Source organism: Puma concolor, chromosome B4 (genome assembly GCF_028749965.1).
Source record: "Puma concolor isolate L17-30 chromosome B4, mPumCon1.1.hap2, whole genome shotgun sequence".
NCBI lineage: Eukaryota > Metazoa > Chordata > Mammalia > Carnivora > Felidae > Puma > Puma concolor.
Genome location: NC_141673.1, coordinates 27,139,769 through 27,157,820, shown reverse-complemented (window position 1 = coordinate 27,157,820; position 18,052 = coordinate 27,139,769). Strand labels below are relative to the sequence as shown.

The 18,052-nt window shown below is 42.0% G+C and overlaps 1 protein-coding gene across 4 annotated transcripts in view; it reads left to right on the top strand.

The window, feature by feature from the left end:
• The first annotated feature begins 1,356 nt into the window (after positions 1 to 1,356).
• CRADD (CARD and death domain containing adaptor protein) overlaps positions 1,357 to 18,052 on the top strand; it is a 180,168-nt gene continuing 163,472 nt past the window's right edge. Inside the window, exons 1-2 of one of the 4 annotated variants that reach the window (XM_086712655.1) lie at positions 1,357 to 1,651; positions 6,435 to 6,738. In XM_086712655.1, coding sequence (XP_086568781.1) covers positions 6,441 to 6,738 — 298 coding nt within the window. In that variant the 5' untranslated portion in view covers positions 1,357 to 1,651; positions 6,435 to 6,440. Of the gene's footprint in view, positions 1,652 to 4,955; positions 5,115 to 6,121; positions 6,337 to 6,434; positions 6,739 to 18,052 lie in introns of those variants that run through there. The other 3 variants (XM_086712656.1, XM_025926718.2, XM_086712654.1) reach the window with 3 other exon arrangements.

The window sequence follows — 18,052 nt, the reverse complement described above, 5'->3', positions numbered from 1 at the left end:
TTGGGTTCAGGTGGTGCCTGCCAGGTTTCTCTGCTATGAAGTTTTTTTTTTTTTTTTCTATATTGGTTAGAAGTGCTGTTGTACCCAGATTTACTGAGATATAATTGACAAATAAAAATTGTTTACATTTATGGAGCACATGTGATAGTTTGATATATGTATACGTTGTAGTTGTTTACCACAATCAAGCTTATCGATACATCCATCATGTCACATAGTTATTTTTTTTTTAATGTATGGTGAAAACATTTAAGATCTACTCTGAAAGCAAATTTCAAGTATGCAATGTAGTACTAATGATAGCTACCATACTCTACGTTAGATCCCCAGAACTTACTCATCCTTCATTATTCAAACTTTGTAGCATTTGACCAACATCTCCTCATTTTCCCCTCTCCCAACCCCTGGCAACCACCATCATACTCTCTGTATGTATGAGTTTGACTTTTTCAGATTTTGCATGTAAGTGAGATCATGCAGCATTTGTCTATGTCTGGCTTATTTCACTTAGCATAATATCCTCCATGTTCATCATGTTGTAGTATACGACAAGATTTCCTTCTCTCTCTCTTTCTTTCTGTTAAGGATATTTTTTAGATCAGTTTAAGATTCACAGCAGAACTGAGGGAAAGGTATAGAGATTTGCCATATACCCTGTACCCCATGCATATAGAGACTTCACCATTATCAACATCTTCTTGCAGACTGGTATATTTGTAACAAGTGATGACCCTACGTTGACACATCATCATCACCCAAAGTTTATAATTTACCTTTGGGCTCACTGTTTATTTTTTTTTTTAATGTTTTTTTTGAGAGAGAGACAGAGACACAGAGAGAGAGACAGAGAGAGAAGGAGATACAGAATCCAAAGCAGGCTCCAGGCTCTGAGCAGTCAGCACAGAGCCCAATGTGGGACTTGAACCCACAAACTATGAGATAATGACCTAGGCTGAAGTCAGATGCTTAACTGACCGAGCCACCCAGGTGCCCCCACTCTTGGTGTTGTACATTCTATGGGTTTGGACAAATGTATAATGACATGGATCCATCATTATGGCATTGCATAGAGTATTTTTGCTGCCCTAAAAATCCTCTGTGATTGCCCTATTCATATTCCCCTCTCAATCTCCTGGCAACCACTGATCTTTTTACTGTCTCCATAGTGTTGTCTTTCCTAGAATGTCATAGAGTTGGGACGTACAGTAGGTAGCCATTTCTGATTGGCTTCTTTCACTTAGTGATATGCATTTAAGGTTCCCCCATGTCTTTTCGTACTTGATAGCTCATTTCTTTTTTTAGGGATGAATCATATTCCACTGTCCAGAAGTATGATGGTATAATCAGCCATTTACCTGCTGAAGGACATCTTGGTTGCCTCCAAATCTGGCAATTATGAATAAAGTTCCTATAAACATTTGTGTCAGGTTTTTGTGGGAACATGTTTTCAACTCCTCTGAGTAAACACCAGGGAGGACAATTGCTGGACCATATGATAAGAGTATATCTGGTTTTGTAAAAAACAGCCAAACTGTCTCCCAAAGTAGCTCTACCATTGGGCATTCCCACTAGCCATGGATGAGAGTTCCTGTTGCTCAACATCTTCAGCATTCGGTATCGTCAGTGTTCTGGATTTTGGCCATTCTAACAGGTGTGATTTTCTTCTGCTTTAAGGCCACATATGTGCATATTTAGAATTATACGTACACACACATACACATAATCTCACATTTTCCGTATCCAGTCATCTGCCAATGGACACTTAAGTTGATTCCGTGATGTGGTTATCGTGTATGATGCTGCAATGAACATGGATCTATACTCAGAAGTAGGATTGCTGGATCATATGATAGTTCTACTTTTGATTTTTTTAAGGAATCTCCATACTGTTTTCCATCTTGATGTACTAACAGACTTTTTTTTTAAAATCAAGAGTTTAAGAGTTATTTTATTTAGTTTCTAAGCTTATGGGATCGATGGAAGCTATCTTGTTGTTAAAATTTCTAATTTTATTGTAAAATGGTAGAGTACATAGTTAGTAAGCTATTGATTTTTTTTTGGAATTTATTAAAGTTTCTTTGTGACTTAATTCGTGATCTATTTTTGTGACTGTTTCAAGTGTGCTTGAAGAGAATCTATTTTTCTCCATGACTTGATTTCCACATCCGTTAAACAGTAAGAAGCAAAAGTGTTCAACTCCTTTGATTTTTGTTTTGAAAGTTGCAGAACCAAAGACCAAATTGAAAGCCAGAAAAATAATACATTTGTTCTTTTTGACTCTTTGTTTTGCAAACTAACAATGGGTTTGACACAAGTAAACATGGTAGGAGAAAGAGAAAAAAGAAAATATCTGTCCTTCCTGAAAATAGATTTGTTACCACTGAGTAACAGGTGCTTAATCCTCTGTGGGGGCACATTTCCAGCCTACGGAGAGGGAATAAACAGAGTGGAGGAGGAATCATCTGTGATAGAGATTCTGGTCTGTTTGATTTTTTCGGGTCTGCTGGTCTTAGATATTTATATGAGTGAAACTGAATCTTTGGTGTGCTGCTCAGAAGTATCACTGTATGCTGATGTGGGGTGGTGACCCGTCAATAGGCTAACTGATGGCAGTTGGCTAGTAATCAGAAAGCCAGCCTAGTTGCTTAGGGGGCAGCATGAATGCTCATCTAAATTTGCCATAGGAAGAGGAATTTAATGGTCAAGGGCTTCACCTTCGGGATTTAAGTCAAATTCTTAATAGCCAACCTCTTACATTGTTCACCATTTGGACTCCACACCCCTCAGCTCCTGCACTAACTCATCTCATGCTGTCTCTTACTCTCTTTTCTTCTCTTCTGTGAACTCTTCATGGAACTCACTATTGGCTCCCCACCTCCCCTGGACATCATCATCACTGTCTCCTTCTAGATCCCAGAAGATCTCAAGTCTTTCCAAGTAGAACAAGTCATTAGGAAGTGTTTTAAAGTAGGTAGTTTTATGTGGGTGTGCTTTGTGCCATGTGTTTCAACTTTAGTACATGTTTGAAAACGATCAAAGTTTATAGTTGGAAAAACTACACCCAAAAGTCTGTAACCTCAGCTATTGCTAGTATCACGAGAGGTCTGCACTTTATCTGGCTGAAAGCAGAGGATGTTTCTAATACTTGTCCACATACAAAAGATAAATCTTGCCCAAGAAAGGGGAAAAAAAGGAAAAAAAGAGGAAGAGAGTGAAGAGAGTACTAGGAACTCAGGACTATCAAGAGTAGGAGGTGGCACCAGAATGATCCGCCAATGTTTTGGCTGTCATTAGAATAACAGACTCTTCACCACGCATACTGTGTACTGAAAGGGCATGAAGTTGGAAGGACCTGGTTAGAATTCAGGTTTTTTTACATATAGCTGTGAAATTTTGGCGAGGACATTTGGGCATTTTGATTCTACAGTATTCACATATGTAAAATGCTAGTAATAATACTTGTCACCTATGTAAAAAAATTGTCACTGCTGGTATAATAAAATGGTATATTAGTATAATAACACTTTAAACTGGTTACAAAAATTAGAAGGTTTTGAGGAGGGAGGTTTAGAATTGCTTTCCGCTGACTTGCTTACAAAGATATTTTCATCTTCCACTAGAGGTGTTGGTTGAGAAAACCTTTATAGAAATAGTGATATTTGAGGTTTTTTTCCTGTTACTATCAACGAATTTTTAGCAGGCATATGACTTTCTGCATATATCACCCAACTGATTTAAAAGTGAATCAATGAATGTATTTATTGATTGCCTCATTTCATAAAAGAATTCAGGAAGGACCCTGATATTGATATTCTGCCATCTTTCTATATTTGGATCATGCATTTGTCTTGCCTTCCAAATGAAAAATGTGGTGAACTCAGAAGATCACCCCCCAGTATCAGCTGCTGTCTTTTTAGAATGTCTTTGCGTTTCAGAAGTTGGAAAACTCCAAACTTCATGCCCCAGACACCTTTGCTGCTAATGTTCTGCATGCAAAGTAGGTTTTACCAATTGCATGCATCAGAGTAAGATTTGCAGGTGCTGTTTTGATGCTGTTGGCAATTACGGCTGTGGAGACCTTGGTTTTTCTGCAGCGTTTCAATGTCCAGTTACTTGCTCTGTCAGTGCTGAGAAGAGGTGGGGACTGTGGAGTGGGGCTTCCTGACGACACCTTCCAAATTGTGGCCATGAGTCAGTTAGGCAATGTTGTTGAGGGAGTCATTTTTGGACGGCCAGGACTTTTCCAGCCTTTCTTGTGAATGTCCCCAATTTTCTGTGGCAAATTCCTTACTGTCTAGAGTAGCAGATTGCTACAACTGAATCATGACTGACTGACTTGTCATCTCTTTGTGGGCAGGAACTCTGATATAAAATGATATAAACAATCCTACATTTTTAGAGGAGGGAAAAAGATGACAATTAAGTGAAAGTTTTAATAAGATAGTAATACGTGCTACAGATAAAAACAAAGTTGGCGTGGAGATGGGGAGTGCAGGAGATGAATGTTGCAATTTTAAATGTTTGTTTATTTTGAGAGAAAAGAATGTGAGCCCGGTAGGGGCAGAGAGAGAGGAAGAGAGAATTCCAAGCAGGCTTTGTGCTGTTAATGCAGGCACCGATGAGGGGCTGGATCCTACCAACCCTGAGATCTTGATCTGAGCTCAAATCAACAGTCTGCTGCTTAACCACTAAACCACCCGGGGGCCCCAATGTTGCAATTTAAAATAGAATGGTCATGGAAGCCTTCTCTGACAAGGTACGCGAATTGTGTACAAGGCCCTGGTGGAGTTCTAGGAGTAAAATGCAATTATCCAATTACTCCTTTCCTTAGATAACCCGCTAAATGATGCTACTATTTTTCCATCTCAAGAGGCTATGTTGTTTACCCACAGTAAACATGGCGAAAAAGGCTTCAATCTGACGCTTGGGTCCCCCAATAAAAATGCTCACAGCGCTTCCTGTGTTTGCCCTCAACAAAGATGGCGATACCACTTCCTGTTCAGGGCTTTCGCCTGCAACAAAGATGGTGCTTATGGTACAGGTTCCCTAACAGTCTGGATTCCGGTTGCGTTTTTTTTTTTTTTTTTTTCCTTTCAATATACGTGTTTGCAGACGTAAGTAACAGGAAACCAGAAACCCGTATCCATTTTTTTCTCGAAGGCCCCGCACTGTGGTGTCTGCGGCCTGGGCACTGCTTGGCTCCCCCGCCCACGTAACTTGTTGGCGGCGTTTCCGAGCCCGACCGGGTTGGGGTGGCGGTGGGGGGTGCCGGGGCCGCTCCCGCTTCTGTTCGCTGTGAAGTTCATTCCCAGCACCCTCGTTTTAGCTTGTCAGGTTGCCCCGAGAATCTCTCATAGTTCTTCACGTTCGTAATACAACAGGATTTCAGCTGGCGAGGCAGGGAATAAAAGTTCCAAATAGGCTCTGGCAGCCAAAAGTGCACACCCTCCCCCTCACCTGCCACCTCTCAGACTTCACCGAGAGCTACTCGACGGGGTGGGGTCGGGTCACCGGCCGGTGGTACTTTCTGTGGGTGCCTGGAAGCCCCATGTGCCGCGTCCTCCCCTCCCCCATCCCCGCCGCTTCTTTACATCCACGGCTTCCGCACCGGCGCCCTGGAGTTCACGGGCAGTGCCTTTAAATCGTGCATGGCTACTGACCAGGCGTGTGGGCATTTTTTTCTTGTAGAGAAAAAGAAGATCCCCATTAAATGTCCCATGCGTGTGTGGTCCTGGCAGTGTAATCATAGGGAGTCGGAATTCTTAGAGGGAAGGGGTGGAGTCTGTGACCATATGTAAGGTTTATCATAGACTGGGCATACACAATATTTTTCTTGAAGGTGATGGTGTATAGGGTTTTTTTTTTTTTTTTTTTTTTTTTAGGGGAAAAGAACCTTAGACTCACTGGTACCTACTGGGCTCTGGTGCTCACTCCCATTGTGGTACAAGTTCAGCAAATGCCCATGGTCAGAAGGGCACCTTGCATGCGTATTGGCAGTTAACTCTGGTATTGGGTATCTCTGATGAAGGCAATGTTAAAATAAAGCCACTGTTTCTTTTTAAGTACGTTAAAATGAAATGCTGCTCTGTAATTCTCCGATCAAAGTTGCTTTTTTTTTTTTTTTTTTAAAGCAGGGTCTCTGACCCACGTTTTTCCAAATCTCTTTATCAAGCAAGGAATCGAGCTAGGACCCCACCGTAAGGAAAGTAGAAACAGAAAAGATGATTCATGTTCAGGGTTGTTCGTTATGTTCGGGAACGTTCAAGATTAATTTGCCTTGACTTAACAGCCAGGGACTATACACCATGGTCTGACACTCAGCTAAGATTCAAAGAGGTACCTGACCTTAAGGAGTTTGCCTTGCATGCAGGACACTGTCTTTAGGGGTTGGTCAGCGGTCCTGTAATCTGAGCTGTTATTCTGTCTTTTCCCAGGGAGAGATGGAGGCTAGAGACAAGCAGGTGCTTCGCTCCCTTCGCCTGGAGCTGGGTGCCGAGGTACTGGTGGAGGGACTGGTTCTTCAATATCTTTACCAGGAAGGAGTCTTGACGGAAAACCATGTTCAGGAAATCAAAGCTCAAGCCACAGGCCTCCGGAAAACAATGCTGCTGCTGGATATCCTACCTTCCAGAGGTCCTAAAGCATTTGATGCATTCCTAGAGTCCCTGCAGGAATTTCCCTGGGTTAGGGAGAAACTGGAGAAGGCAAGGGAAGAAGCCATAACTGAGCTGCCTGCAGGTAGGCCTCAAAAAGATCATTTGATTTCAGTTGCAAAATTGTTGAAACTGCCCTTTGGATGTGAAGTTGGGGTTTTAGGCTGGGAGTGGGTAAGGAGTTTGGACTGAAAGCACATGGTATTGGAGGCACAGGATGAGGAAGTGGAATTAGGAAGTGCAGGGAAGGAAGGAAGAATGAACCATGATTGCGAGGGTGGGAAGGGAGGTCAGAGAATACATTTAGAAATGCTTCCAGGGAAGCTTGGCAAGTCACTTGGGAGGCATGTTCTCATCTGAGAGCCAGGTCATATCTCAGCCCTTGGCATTGGGAGCCATTTGGAAAGTGCAGATGGGAAAGCAGGCATGAGGCCCACTGATAACTGATTCGTGGGGTGCCAGAGCTGCTGGCTGGAAAAGGTCAGCTTCGGAAAGGAGGAGACAGCCTCTAGGAAGGCACGCCTTGCACCTGTTCCCTAAGCTGTCCTACATGGCCAAAGGGGATTATTTGGAAAGCTGGTTAAGTAAGTTTTTAAAGGTTACGATTTAAAGTCGTTCTTTTTTGTTTGGCTTTGTTCAGACACCCGGAGTATTTAATGTTAGAGGGTCAGTAGTTTGGAGAGGGTCTCATTTCGATTTTAAGGTAAGTTGGAAGCTATGGAGAAGAGAAACAGTCCCGGTGCGATTAGCATGGCTTGTAGCAGGAAGATGTGCTATGAAACACTTTCCCTCTAACACTTCCATGATGTTTACTGTTTTACAAAGAAGGAGGAGCAGAGAATTGAACTGGCAAAAAAATAAAAATAAAAAATAAAAATAAAAATAAATCTATACATAAATAAAATAAAAACAAATCAATTAAAAAAGAAAGAAAATAAATAAAAAGTTTCAAGTTGACTCGCAAATTTCTAACAGGAAGTCATCCTTCTCTTTAGTTTTTAAAAGCAGTGATTGGGGCGCCTGGGTGGCGCAGTCGGTTAAGCGTCCGACTTCAGCCAGGTCAAGATCTCGCGGTCCGTGAGTTCGAGCCCCGCGTTGGGCTCTGGGCTGATGGCTCAGAGCCTGGAGCCTGTTTCCGATTCTGTGTCTCCCTCTCTCTCTGCCCCTCGCCCGTTCATGCTCTGTCTCTCTCTGTCCCAAAAATAAATAAACGTTGAAAAAAATAAATAAATAAAAGCAGTGATAGAACTCCTCTGAGACGGTAGTCCTCAGACTTTGTTGTTGCAGTTTTAAACATACCAACCTAACTGGTTAAAAAACAAATAAGGAATAAAAGACCTATCTTATTGTTTTTGCCCCATGGACCTCATATTTTATTTTTGTTTTTTTTGTTCATGGACCTCATATTTTGAATGATTTTTCAGACCACACATACTAAGTAATCATGATTAACTCTTCTATTTTTATTAATGGCATATGTCTGAATATCTGCTCTGCATGAGATAACCGCTTAATGTAAGAGGGCTTGGTTAAATCCTAGTGGAAACAGCAAACATATTTTCATTTTCTAGCATGACCAAATTATAGGTAAATGTATGTTTTAGGCATTCTGAAATACTGAAAATAGCTGTCCTTTGAGGACCACAGGAATTCTCAAATTCGACTGTCCTTACAAAATTAAATACTCCAGGTATGTGAACAAATTGAAGCTGAAGTGTCTAAGACGTATCTACCACTTTACTGAAAACAGAATAAATAACGTAGAACTGGGGACACGTGAAGAAAAATAGGGTATCCAGTGTCTTTTCCTGGTATTTGACTTTGAGATTCCTCTTTGCACTAAACAGTTGGAAACAACAAAACAGGCAAACTGAGAGCCTGTTGCTACCAAAATATTTAATTTAATTTTATAACCATTTGAGGTGATGTAAGTGATGTGAGGTGATGTAAATTGTGCTGTTGTATGTTGTTCAAAGAGGTGTGACCCTATTTTCATTTCTTCAGATTTCTTCAGAGAACAAGAAAAAAATTATGATTTATTTTTACCAAATGGTGAAAGTTACACAGAAGCCGAGAGCAAGATAGTTTTTTTTTTAAAGTAAGCAGAATGAAACAGTTTAACGTGAGAAAAAATTGAATGTGTCTGTGTGAAAAATAATATCGATTTGTTAATTCTGTGGAAGTGTTCAAATGAACGATAGGTTGGCTACTGTAGACATTGAATACTCTTAACTGTCCTACTTTTTGTTGAGCAACATAGCTATTGAAAAATGTTTTGAAGGGAGAGCTTGATTTACATGTATTTCTCTATATCTTCTACAATGATAATCACATAAACTCACTTTTAAAATAACTTTTGTTAATTATTGAGTATTTTAAGCAAGATCATAAAATATAAGTAAGGTGTAGAGAAAAACGGCACAGAGAACACCTGCTTCCCCATCGCTCAGTTTTTTAAAAAAATATCACAAGGGCGCCCGGGTGGCTCAGTTAAGTGTCCGACTTTGGCTCAGGTCGTGATCTTGCGGTTAGTGAGTTCGAGCCTGTGCGTTGGGCTCTGTGCCGACAGCTTGGAGCCTGGAGCCTGCTTGGGATTCTGTATTTCCCGCTCTCTCTGCCCCTCCCCCACTCACGCTGTCTCTCTCTCTCTCTCTCTCTCTCTCAAAAATAAATAAACATTTAAAAAAAAAAATCACCATTGCCTTTGAGGACCCTGGATGCTCCTCCTAGTCCTAGCTCAGCCCCAAAGCCCACTTACTGATAAATCCTAGATTTGGAATTTATCACTCCCTTCTTTACTTTGTAGTTTTCCCTCTCATAAAAATCACTTTTAATATCCACATGTTATGGAAAGTCCACTATACCAAAAGTTTTAGCAAGATATATAAAGATATAAATTTAAAAAATATATAAAATGTGTGTGGGAGGGTAAAAGATGGAAGAGATGATATATTTTATTTTATTTTATTTTATTTTTTTTTTTTTTTAACGTTTATTTATTTTTTTTGGGGGACAGAGAGAGACAGAGCATGAACGGGGGAGGGGCAGAGAGAGAGGGAGACACAGAATCGGAAACAGGCGCCAGGCTCTGAGCCATCAGCCCAGAGCCCGACGCGGGGCTCGAACTCACGGACCGCGAGATCGTGACCTGGCTGAAGTCGGACGCTTAACCGACTGCGCCACCCAGGCGCCCCGAGATGATATATTTTAAAGGAGCTGTTAGTTAATAGCCTTCTCTTATTTGGGACCTTAAACTTTCAGTGTTTAATTAAGTTGATGGCAATATTTTAATTCTATAGTTAATTGGGACTTAATTAATTGAAAACCTACACACACACACACATATATATATATGTGTATATATATATATATATATATATATATATATATATATATTTTTTTTTTTTTTTTTTTTTTTTTTTTTTTAATCCTGGAAAGAGTATCAGAGTTGAGATGCCTTCAATTTCATGTTCCCGCAAAAACACAGATGGACCCAAAGGTCTATTTCCCCCGGACCCTGTGCTTTTCCAGTGTTGTAAGAGAGTAGTTTCAATAAACTTTTAAAGAGTTCATTTAAATCTTGTAAAGGCATTTTTTGAATTTTGAGGGATTAAACTGTCGGACAATGTGGAGCTTATATATTCTGTGTAATACATTAACCTCGTCTGATCTTTTACTCACTTTGTTGTTAGTAATTGATTTGTGTAGGTTTCGTGGTCTCCTCTTAGGAGGCCTGAGAACAAATGGGCTGAAATACCTATTTCTCTTTGGCCAAGAGCCTGCAACTTCTCCAAGAAAGAACTGATTTCATTTGATTAAAAAGCATTTTTGTTTTGGTCTTCTCCAGGAATCCTGGTTTTCCCTTTGCTTGTTTAATTTCTGTGTTTCGCTGTAAATTCTGAGCTGCCTCAGAAGGCCTTATTTGGTGATCGATCCTAGCTAGTTGGTTTTTATTTATATTCTGGGTGTAATTTTTTAGAGAAAAATCGAGTTGTATCTTAATCCCCTCTGGTCTCTTAAATCCCACCCTTATCAAACCCAGAAACATGAAGAAATACCTTAAAGCTTTGATTCCTTCAGTCTGCCTAGATGATAGGTTTTCCTTTCTCTCTTAAAAAAAAAAAAAGTCTAAGATGTTAATGGATAATTGATTTTGTGTTTTTCTCACCTTGTAAGGACTCTTAATATTTTAAAAAAGGATTTCTGGCAATAAAATTACTTAATCCAGCTTGGCACTGTGGAAGGGACACTTCATAGTGTGTCCCTTGCTAGCCAAGGTCACACAGTAGACAGTAGATCAGCTGGCAGTCCTCCCTGGGCTCCTGTCTGGTCTTTTAGGAGATGAGACAGGGCTGAATCTGGATGTAGACAGCATGTGCCCGCCTGCCTGGCTTCCTACTGCTCATAGGCCCTGTCTGCTGACAAGCTGTCTCTAGTGCTTGAGCTAATCTGGATCTGGAAAGGAGGTTTATGGGCAGCCCCAGTCTCACCAGCTGGTAGGACTTAGCCTAAGTCACGGTGGGAGGGACTCCTGGGCCCCGGGACTCTCTGTTCTAAGGTGTTGGCCCTGTTTGTGGGACTAGGTCTCTGCTGTGATTCTCACTTAACAGTCAGCCTGGCAACTTTGCCTTTAACTCCAGTCTTCTGTTAGACTTGGGAGTGTTTTTCTCCCTCCTCGTCCGGAGGCTAGATTCCTGCTTTATGTCCTCTTAGCCACTGGCAAGGATGAAGAACAGCAGTCTTGGAACACAGCTCGGTGCCTCATATGTTAGCATCAGCTGCTTCAACTCTCTAGCCTCCTGAGGCTATTTGCTTCAGTTTTGCTTGAGTTTGAGCTGGTCCTCGCCACTGACCTTATGCCCTGACACCGTGGCCGCCCTCACGCCCTGCCCTGCAGGACGCAGGACGGGCCTGTTTCTCCTCTACCCATGGGCTCCAGGGCTCTGTCTGTCCCTTTTGGAATATGACCGTGCAGAGGCACATCGGCTACCCTCTCAAGATACACTCTGGCTCTCAGATGTATGCTTGGATGCATCTGATGTTACTGAGCAATAATGGCAAAAATCTCAGGGATTGTAGTAGGTTTGTTGGAACAATTTCTAGCCTGGGATTCTCCGGTCGTTACCATGAACGAGCCCTATTCTGCATATGTAAGTTCAGCGTTGATCTCAGTTTTTCCAGCTTGTGGTCTATCCAGGCACTTGTGTGGCTGAGTAGAGTTCACTTTATGGCATCCTGTGTGCTCGAGAGGGAGTGGTGGGTCAGCATCCATGGTAAGACCCTTCGCTGTGGTGAGGGCAGAGTCTACAGAGAGCCCCATCGTGACCATCGTGTACTTCCTGAGGGCCAACTAGATACCAGGCGCTAGGAAATAAAGTCACGTGAAGGACCTCCACATCAACTGAGGGGATTCACTGTTCATTCAACAAATATTGAGCGTTGACATTAGGTGCTAGGATATTATGGGAAACAAAGCCCGTGTGCTTCTGGAGCTCACTGTATTCTGTATTCTGACGCAGATAGGCAACAAGCAGATGGGGGGATGCTGTGTGTGTGTGTGTGTGTGTGTGTGTGTGTGTGTGGTGGTGAGGGAGGGCTTTGCAGACCGCGCGGGGTGGTCAGAGACAGTCTCTCTGCTGTGATGACACAGAGCAGAGACCTGAATTCTGCAACAGAGTGGGTACCGAGAGGAAGAACGTTTCAGATAAAGGGGACCACAAAGGCGCAGGAGCTCCAGTGGGAGCCCTCAGTGACAGTGTGGCTAGAGCCCAGGCCTGTCTGGGATAATAACCTCCCTCACGGAGAGATGAGTCAGGCTGCGTGTCAGCAAAGGCCCAGTCTTGGTCATTTGTTGTTGTGCTTCCCCAAATGTGAGATGCGTGCACAGCCATGATGTTGGGTAGTTCTTAAAATGATTTTAGGTGATGTGCAGATATGGGAGTGAATCTCATGGCGAGAGAGTCATTTCCTTTTTCTTTCTGTTTCAATCCTGATGATATCCAAATGAAAGCCTCCCTTTGCTGTAATATATCTCTTGACACTTGCCAGTTTTTCTTTTTAACAAAGAGAAAGAGGTCGTTATGCCTAAAGCCTTCTGTGGACAACAGTATTTAGCTAGATTTGAGTTGTGTTGCCTTTTTTCCCTTATATTAATCTCATGGTCTCCTTCCATTTATGGCAAGTAAAACTGTTTTCTATCTATGAACTTACTTTTATTTTTTTTTACATTTTATTTATTTATTTTTTTTGAGAGAGAGACAGAGCACAGGTTGGGGAGAGGCAGAGGAAGAGGGAGACACAGAATCCGAAGCAGGCTCCAGGCTCCGAGCTGTCGGCACAGAGCCCGAGGCGGGGCCCGAACTCACAAACCGTGAGATCATGATCTGACCTGAAGTCGGAGGCTTAACTGACTGAGCCACCCTGGCGCCCCCTTACTTTTATTTCTTTTAATGTTTATTTATTTATTTTGAGACGAGAGCGAGTGAAAGGCGGAGGGGCAGAGAGAGAGGGAGAGAGAGAACCCCAAGCAGGCTGTGCACTGTCAGTGCAGAGCCCAACGTGGGGCTTGAACCCACAAACCGTGAGATCATGACCTGAGCCGAAATCAAGAGTTGGACGTTTAACTGACGAAGCCACCCAGGCGTCCCGTGAAGTTACTTTAAAAAATATATAGCTTTTATTTAGGTAAAAATGAGTCACTTGAAGAAAAATACTATGAAATAATGGTTTGAAGATGTGGCAAAAGATTGTAAAGATTCTTCCCACACATTTTCTTATTTAAAAAGACAGGAGTTTGGGGCAGAAACCATCCCCTGGTTGTGTAGTTGGGGAAGGAAGGCTCCAGCTATAGTTCATATAGAAGATGGTACCATATTCAAGGCACTTTATTGTTTTTCTCATTCAGATTATGCAGAATGGCTGGGAATTGGTTAAATTTATTAGTAGAATTGCCAGAATGACTTTATGTTAATTTTTCTAAGTTCTAAACATGTTCATTTGCTAGTGTACCAGAGTCAGCAAGATGGAGACATATTCTGGTATTCCAGAATTTTAGGCTGGGAGGGACTCATAGATCATCTAATTTTTCTCTGAGAAAGCTGAGGCCTAGGGAGATTAAGTCAGCTTGCCCATGATTACATAGCTAGTTAATGTAATTTATTGTTGAACTAGAATCCAGGCCTCCCAACTCTTGATTTAGGATTTTTTTTGCTATTCTTGGCTCCCCACTGGGTTTCAAGTGGAATTGTATTATACTGTTGTGTTAATAATTGAAATAAGCTTTTAAAAAATTATAGTAATGCTTTTTGTTTTAAGAGGAAAAATTTCAAGGGCTTTTAGAGGTGTACTGGGATAAGATTTTGCTAAAATATTTTATTTTTATTAATGCTAATTTTAATCATTTAAAAGGAAATTTTGATAGTTTAGTACTGCATTTTATCAGAAGATTTCTCCCCCTGCTTCTGCAAGGCTGACATAAAGGGAGAGTGGAAGACTTTTATCGAGTATTTATGGGACTGATGAAATAATGCATCTGTTGGCAGCTAATTGTAGCTCTTTCTAGGAATAGCAAACCATGTGACAGGCCTCTCCCCAGCAGGATGCTTCCATTTCACTTTAAAAAATGGATTTTATGTTCTTTTCTCTTAGAAATTCTGACCGTGACTTTTTTCTCCCTCCTGTGGATGTATGGGCCACTCGGCTACATCAATCACCCTATTGACTATCGTGGTTGATTTAGCTTGTTGTTTCTCGGCCCTGGCTTTAAAACATTACTGATCCCTAGACTGTGACGCAAGCCAATTCGTGCCAAAATCTGTGGAGGTGTGATCTGGGCAGTGGTAGTAAGACACACACACACACACACACACACACACACACACACACACGCACGCACACGCACACGCATTTGCACACCCATGCATGTGTATACAAGCAAGCACAGGGACATGCGCAAATGCCTCAGTGAGGTCATTGTAGAATGCAGCCAGGGTTGAGAACCTTGAAATCAGACCAGCTGATTAGGCGCGTGGCTCCTTTGTCACTTGTTGTTCCCCAAGTATGAACTTCCCAAAGTTGTGTACTTGCTTGAAGAGTTGTTCTTGTTTTCTGGTGAGGTGAGGTGGAAAGGTGGTAGGAATGGAGATACAGAAGGATAGGTAGTTTTGTTTTGATTAAAAACAAGTGTTTTTAATTCTTTGAATTTCGTGAACTGTGTTGCTCAAGAATGTTCCAGAACCTTAGACCCTACACAGGTGTGACTCTGCTGCCAACATATAAATCCATTAGAAGAACCCTGGGGGGATATACAGGCTAGATGTACTGGGAATGGCTTAGCCAGTGAAATAACTACCATAATATTTATTGGCAGCTTTACTTTGTGCCAGGAACTGGTCCAGGTCCTTTGCATTTATTAATTCATTTAATTCTGGCAGTAACGTGGTGAGACAGGTGGTGGTATTATTACTGTTCTTGCACGGAGATGTTTAGTCATGTGCTCAGGGTCATACAACCCAGTAGGGCCAAATTTGGAATCCAGGCACTTTAAAGCCTGCTAATTCATGGCCTATAAAAACACATTTTCAAGGTACGCTTTTCTCTCCCCCCTAATTCTGACAACGGTGGCTGCTCTAGAGCCCATCATTTGCCAGCCCCCAGTGTTCTTCCCTCCCCTACTCCAGTCACTCCCAGGCGAGCAGCCCGAGGGACTTCTCTGTCTTTCTCTTTACTGCCTATTGTCAGAAGACTAAATTCTGGCTGGTATGTCTCTCTCCCCCATCTCTTATTTTATTCTTTTTTGGGGGGTGAGGTCTAATGTGAGGCCACATAGGGTCAAGGAACAGAGCCCCTGGGTTGCTCCTGTCCCAGCTTGCTACCTTGAGAGTAAAAAAAGACTAAATCTTCTTGGCTGTGATTAGGAGACGGTGTATTGGCTCTCCTGATACTGGAATCAGGTTCCACTTTTGCAGCTCTTAAATCTTGCTATCGAAAGGCGAAAGCCATCAGTTCTAATAACCAGCTTTTCCGATGGCACAACCTCAGAGTTTAACCGTATGCTTAGCAAGGTAGCTTTCTATTTTTACGGGTGTCGTTCAAACTTGTAGGCCGTTGTTGTAGCGAGCTGCAGGAATGTTTGCCTTTGCTTAATTTTAATAGGCAGCTGTGTTTATACTTGTTGCTCAGTTTGAACAGTAAGGAGTATATGTATATGCTTCTTTGGAGGACTTTTCCCCCAGAGGGGGGAAAAAGGGTACATTGTACTTTTCCAAACAGTAAATTTTAATTGAGAAGGAAATGTGACCTCTAAAAGAAGTTTAGTCCTAGGCTTTATTTTTGTTAATGTTATAAAAGAAATCTTAACTCCTTGTAAGAAGTGCCAAGTTGACAATTCCTGGAAATGTTCATGTTCTATTTATGCTCAGAGAGGGTGGTGACGCTGTTACCAAAATAATACTGCTGAGATGTAGTAAGTGGCAAAGGAGAGCTTTGTGGTTTCATAACCTAAATATAAGACTTTTAAAGCACCTCTCAGTTCCACCATTTGTATATAAGGTGTAAGGTGCTGAGTGATAATGACCAAGTTGTTAGGAGACTTGCAGAGGCAGTAGAGCACGTCTGCTGGGACTTGCCCCATTGTTCGAACTACTGTGGAAGGTTAGCGCTGGAAGGGACCTCAGAGACCCCCACTGTACAGATGAGGAAACTCAAAGATGTAAGTCAGTCTGACAGCATGTATGTGAACTCTTTGGTTCAAGCAGTAGCCCTCTTGCTAATGTAAGCAAAAATAGGAATTTCTCTACGTGTACTGGATTATTCACAACTTTGAAAGAATTGCTAAAATTTCAGGGCCCAGTAAAGTGGGAATGGGGCACCTCTGGGGATCTCTGGCCATTGGTGTTCCTCCTCCGAGTCCCTCCACCTTGCCGTCTCTCAAGATTCAGGGTCTGACTGGCCTAGGTTGAGTCATGAGCCCTTCGTTTAGGACACCAGAGTCACCTGGAGTGGGAAAGGGACAGATCCAAAAGGAAGAGGTGAAAGCTGGTTAAGCTTCCATACTATATCATTCCCATTGTTTTTATATTGAACCCATTCTGTAGTTGTGGACCTGGAAAAAAATGAAAGCCCTTTAAAGGAAGGAGAATGTTCTACATCTTAGTATAGCAAGGCTGAGGTCGAAGGCCAGAGGTAGTAGGAAAAGTAGAGGAGAACAACTTTGAGAGCAAGGTAGGTCTTCTGAAACCTTTCCAAAATGAGAAGATGTTCGGAAAAAACAGATTTGAGAATGTTGAAGTAGAGAGGTGGTAGAAAGAGAATTTGGATTGGGTTCTGGCCTCAGGGCTTTACGTACATAAACTCACTTTATCCTTTGAGGTCAGCACTATTATTGTTACTTGCATTTTACAAATGAAAGTATTAGATGAATTGCCCAAGGTCACATAACTTGGTAGTAGCAGAGCTGAGATTTGAACACCAATAGTCTGGCCCTCCTGTCCTTGCTGTTAATTGCTAGGCTATTCTGTCCCCAATACCAGTTCTTGGTTCTGGTCCATGTCACGTGTCTCAGAGTACCTGACCTGGGCTTGCTACAGCCTCTTTATTTTCTGACCCTTTCTTCCCTTGAGTCTCACATGTAGCCAACATTTTCATTGTGTTTTTAAAAATAGCTTATCAAATGAGAAGTTAAAAAAATACCAAAGAAGATAAAAAATATTTTCTAAGAAATGTGATTAGACAAAAATAAAGATTTTGAATGAGATTGACACGGCAGTTTTTGTTCCTTGAGTCTTTATCTTTTCCCTTTCAATTTCTTTTTATTCTCAATCAGCCCTTTGATGGGGCTGTGGGCAGTTGTCCTTTTTCAGGCCTCCTCGTAGTTGAGCCCTTTTATTCCTTTTTGTGCCAGTCTGGATCTATTCAGGAAACACAACCACACAGTAATTTGAACAAGGAAAATTTAATATAAAGAATTATTAACTAGTAAAAGGTTAACTATGGTTAACTACTGAAGGGGTAAAAGAGGTCTCTAAGGAATATAGGAATAGCAGATGGAAGGAGCTATTTTTTCTAGGGCTGAAGGAGAGCACAGGATGAAGGCACCAAGAGCTCGCAAGAGACCCCTCGCCACCCCCAAGGGTGAGTTTCAGTCCCCTTTGGAGATGAGTGACTGCCACTTGAATATGAGGCCTACTGGTGGCCAGTGAACTGGCTGGACCGGTCTGTAAGCCCACTTGGCCGAGAATCTTGGTAGAGCATGTGGGTGGGCCAGAGTTGATCCTTAGCAGTCTGCTGAGTGGCAGAGAAATTCCCTGGAGAGTAAGCACCTTTGCGTTTCCCAAATGCCACTGGCAGTACACTTTGGGGGTGGGAGGGAATAAAGCATCCCAAACCCAAATGAAAAGCCC